This window comes from Chrysochloris asiatica, unplaced genomic scaffold (genome assembly GCF_000296735.1).
Source record: "Chrysochloris asiatica unplaced genomic scaffold, ChrAsi1.0 scaffold00376, whole genome shotgun sequence".
NCBI lineage: Eukaryota > Metazoa > Chordata > Mammalia > Afrosoricida > Chrysochloridae > Chrysochloris > Chrysochloris asiatica.
The window spans coordinates 438813-443854 of record NW_006408894.1 but is presented as its reverse complement, the minus strand read 5'-3'; the positions used below and the strand labels follow the sequence as shown (position 1 = coordinate 443854).

General features: G+C 38.2%; 1 protein-coding gene across 1 annotated transcript in view; it reads left to right on the top strand.

Moving 5' to 3' along the window:
• The window catches only part of TM4SF1 (transmembrane 4 L six family member 1), a 10621-nt gene extending 8521 nt beyond the window's left edge, over nucleotides 1-2100 (top strand). Inside the window, 1 exon segment of the mRNA XM_006878318.1 lies at nucleotides 1974-2100. Within this exon segment, the coding sequence (XP_006878380.1) occupies nucleotides 1974-2100 (127 nt within the window).
• The last annotated feature ends 2942 nt before the right edge of the window (nucleotides 2101-5042 follow it).

Genomic DNA, 5042 nt, shown 5'->3' with positions numbered 1-5042 from the left:
GTAGCTGGTTAGATCCATCAGTCATAGTTGGTTCTATGTCTTAGCTGCACATCACCTGTAGACAGAGTGTCCACTTTAGGATGTAATAAACTGCCCATTTCACAACCACTGCTCTGACAGTGAAGAAAGATGCAAAGATGTCCTTTCTTTTTTCACTCTCATGGCTACAAATAATAGCCAGCATTTGCCGTACCAGGTAATACTCCAAAAGCATTCAGTGAGTTAGCTCCTTTCATCTTCACCACAACTCGAAAAAACAAATTTTATCACCACTGACTTCATTTTGCTCATGAGACTGGGCCTCAGAAGAATAAGCAATATGTCTAAGATCACCTGCTTGAGAAAGCTTCAACTCCTGGACCAGTTTATGCTAATCCTACTCTTGAACTATATGTGACACTTAATTTTATTGGACTTTCTACAGTTTTCTCCTAATAAGGAGCCACAGAAATGCCTACACAGCTAAGCAGGAAGAATCCCTAGTAGCCTTTGAATAACAGCTCATGAAAAGCTTTTCTCTGTGAAAGAAACCCAGGAAGCATTTGCTTCCTGAGGAAATGATTGAAAAGAGAGGTATGCATTTGTTAATGGTAGGGAAAGTTCTTGTTTCTGTATCCTCCTAAAACTTGTATATTATTGAATTGATGGAGATCCAGCTTTGGTCTAAATTTGGTTGTTGTTGTTTAATGTTTGATTCTGTGGACTAGGATTAGGACAAACAAATTTATTTAATTTGCACTTTATAACCACATATTACCTTGGCTCATGGTCTTTTAATTTTATTTTAAAACAAGGCAAAACTAAATGAAAACTGAAAGCACTTTGCCACCATGAAAATCTTTGCTGGAAATAAATGGAAAATTTCTATAATTTCTGAGGGATAGGGAAAAGAAAAATTTCATTTTCCTTCTCAGGCAAATACAGCAAGATAAATAATTACTTTGGAATGATACCAATTTCCAAGAAAACAAAACAGTGGGAACCTTCAATATGGAGTTTTTTCAGGGATTATGGTTGTGAGGGGGGTTCCTGAATGGAACAAATGATTAACTCACTTGGCAACTAACCAAAGTTTGGAAGTTTGAGTCCATCCAGAGGTGTGTAGGAAGAAAGGCTTGGTGATCTACTTCCAAAAAATCAGCCACTGAGATAAGAAAAGCAACTCTATTTAGTTTTGAATTTCATACAAGGCAGAATTTTAACTAGGTGAGGTCCCACTAGACTTCAGCACTGGTGTATTTTGAGGATAGACATGACATGAGAATGGCCAGAATTACTGAAGTGACTTGGTAGGGTGTGAGAATCGCCTCTGAGCAGGAGCAGATGGTCCTTCTGGGTCCCCATCTGAGTCACTGGAGGGATGGCTTCTTCTCAGATCTGTTGCCTTTGTTTATTAAACAAAGACAGATCTATGACCTTTATTTATAAGCCAAAGGACACCTTTAGAGGACAGAGAGTTTAGTGGAGCTGAGTCCAGAGCTTGGTAGCATTTAATTTGAAAGTGGAGTCCATTGTTATTGCTTAAGTGCCATAGAGTTGGTTCTGACTTATAGTGACCCTGTATAGGGTTCCCAAGGAGCAGCTGGTGAGTTTGAACCACTGGCCTTGTGGCTAGCAGTCCAGTGCTTATCCAACAGCCACACCAGGAGTCCACGCTTGTGCAAACTCCCATAAGCTTATCTTTTAAATCCCTAAGATTACAAACCCAATGCAAATACACTTCAAAGCCATTTGTGGGTAACTGTCATTTCCATGGACCCGTTTCTGCAGTCTTTACTAAGGCCAGACAACAGGTTGGGTTTGTTTAGGAAACATCTCATAAACATTGCCTAAGCCCCAAGTGTTGTTGACCAAAACTCTGCTGAAGTTGAGATCATTCTACTTTATATTTGCCTAAAACAGGAATGTAAAAGACTGAAATGTCATCTTTGTTTATCCTGATGGTAACTTAATATTTCCTTTTCTTTTTACAGCAATATGACTGCTAAAAGAACCACCTCAAGACAGAACCACAACCATCCTTAATTTCATTGTAATTTATATATTTTACTTGTATTAATTTGTAAAACTTGCATATTCTACTTTTATAAATGTGTATAAAAACTGACATCTTTACAGTATATCAGTGTTTGAACTTAGCAAACAGACTTTTTTTTTTTCTTTTTAAGAACTGAAAAAACTAACCTCACTCTGAAGGTAATTGATACAAGAATGAGTAGGCGTCCTCAGCAAATCTGAGAGAAGCTCTGGCCTTGAGTCATGTTTTTGAGAAACGTTGCAAGGATCGAAATGACAACCCAAATACTAGTGTATATACGTGCATGTGTTTTTTACATGAAAGATTTCTAGTTGCTTTTTTTTTAAGACCAAGAACTTTTCTTTTTCTGAAAAGATGCTTTTTCCAGTGCTTATATGGTGTTTCCTATTTGTATGTCTGCAACTCTGTAATGAAGAGGCCTTTTGAACTACCACATGTTCTGTGAGGGAATAGGAAGACTGGTCATTGAAAGAGCTCCACACCAAATGAATGAGCCAAAAACGGCAGTGCTGCTACCTGCTGCAACTACTACCAGATCTGAATTGTTTTTCCGAACATGTGGAAAGCTTTTTACTCTTTAAAGACAAATTCCTAAGGATCCAATATTTAAAAAGAGAAAGGCCTGGGTAATGACACATGAAGAAGGGAAACGGAATAAAGCAGTTGGTCAGCATCATGGGAAATTAATGGCCGGGAATGAGGGAGGAGAGAGACCATGAAAGAAACAATGTCAGCATCCTGTTCAAATACAAAAATAAAAGAAAGTGTTCTCTACATTTTTTTTGTTGTGTTGTTGTTGTTTAATTTCATTAGCCTTAAAGCTTCTCCTTATTCTATTTTATTTTCAGTGTTCAGGTTGTCCTGCCCCTTTTGCTAGATTTAGGGATAATATTCCACCCATGTCTTCAGGTTTCTTTGTTCCAGAGCTCCTTAAATAAAGTACATGGGATTATAATATTAACCAGTATATAGAAATATTTTATGACAATATATTCTCAAATTATAGCATGGTTTCTTGATAATGAGTCAACATCTTCACAGTAATATGTGTACATAGGAAGACAGTGACATATGAGATCTACCAGTGGGTCTAAGAACCACTGTGCTTTTGAAATACTATTTTAATTGAAATATTTTAATATACATGCAACAGCTGTAATGCAGTATGGAAATACATGCAGTTTTTTAAATTATTGATCAAGGTCACAGTATTGGTGATGCCACTGTGGTTTGTTGTATATCACTTTCTGTATTTAAAAGAAATGTTATAATTTGGCTTTTGCTGTTTTTAACTGACATCAAACCAGTTCTGACTCATAGCAACCCTGTAAAGGGTTTCCAAGGAGTGGCTGGTGGCTTTGAACTGCCATCCTTGCAATTAGAAGTCCAGTGTTTATCTTACGAAGCCACACCAGTACACCTATACTTTGGTTGGAGATTAGTTAAAATAATGGTTGGGTTTTTTTGTTTTTCTCATCCAAGTTTAAACCCTCATTCCTCTCAGAAATCTGTCATGGGTCTCTTAGGAGTTCTTAGACCCCAGGCTAAGAATTCCTATAATAGAAGGTCCAAAAAGATAATAATAATAGTAAAAGGCCTAGTCATAAGCACACTTCCTACCCCTAAATCTATCTTTGGAGAAGATGACAATGACTACCCATGTGACGCTGTAAGATAAGCCCAAGAGGCAATCCTATGCAGGGTCACTATGTGTCAGAACTGACTCTATGGCACTTAACAACAACAACAACAACATGGTAATAATGCTGTTGTTAGCTATCATCTACTCAACTCTGGCTCGTGGAGACCTTATGTGCAAAGAAACATTGTCCAGCCCTGAATCTTCCACACACAATTGCTAGCATGTTTAATTCCATTATTGATGCTACTGCACAATCCATCTCACTGAGAGTCTAACTGAGGGTCTCGCTCTTGACTTTGTAGGCCCTCTCCTTTACCAAACATGACATCCTTCTCCAGCAATTAATCCCACCTGATGACATGTTCAAACTAGCAACTTGGACTATGTTTTGTTTTGTTTCAAAATTTATTAACTTTCAGAAGTAGACCACAAGGTCTTTCTGCCTACTCTGTCTTAATCTGGAGGCTCCATGAAAACTGTCCACCATCCTATGTACTCTTGTTGTTATTTGAAATGCCAGTAGCATATCTTCCAGCATCATAGCAATACATAATCCACCATAGTACAACAAACTGAAAGATGGGTGGTGGATAATAATAATGACAATCATTTATTGAATTCTTACCACATGCCAGTTTCTATAATTAGCTTTGCTCTTTGTGTGTGTGTGTGTTTTACCATAATTCATTTATACACATATTTTGCACATCACTGAATTGTCTTAATGATCTTAGGAAATGATGCTTGACTCCATTTTGTAGAGTCAAATCTGAGAGAGGTTAATAATGGGAAAGGACACATCTTTAGAAAATGAAAACAATGATTTGAATACAGTCCAATGTAACATGAAGACCCATGAGTTTTCACTCCTCTCTCCACCTCCTTGCCTCCTATGTAGCCCCTGCAGAGGAACTGGTGCCTTCTCACTGGAAAACATTGAAATTCAGCCGCTCTGCTTCCCAAAGGAGCACTTTAATCCGCCCCTGTGACTCTCAGTTAGTCCTACTCCACAGTCCAAATCTGAGTGACTCAAAGTTTCCCCAAGTTTGTAAATTCCGTAATAATAAATATTACTATTGCACAGAGGAAATAGGTCTTCTATACTTGTGTACCATCAAGTCGATTCTGACTCATAGTGACCTTGTTTAGGATACCCAAGGTTGTACATCTTTATGGGAGCAAAAAAGTCTCATTTTTCTCCCACGGAGCACTTCTTGGACTGAAACTGCCAACCTTGTGGTCAGCAGCCCAAAGTGTAAACTTCTACAGTACCAGGGCTTTTATATCATAGCTCTGGTAGCGTAGCGGTTACGAATCGGGCTGCGAACCGCAAGGTCAGCAGTTCGAAACTACCAGCTGCTC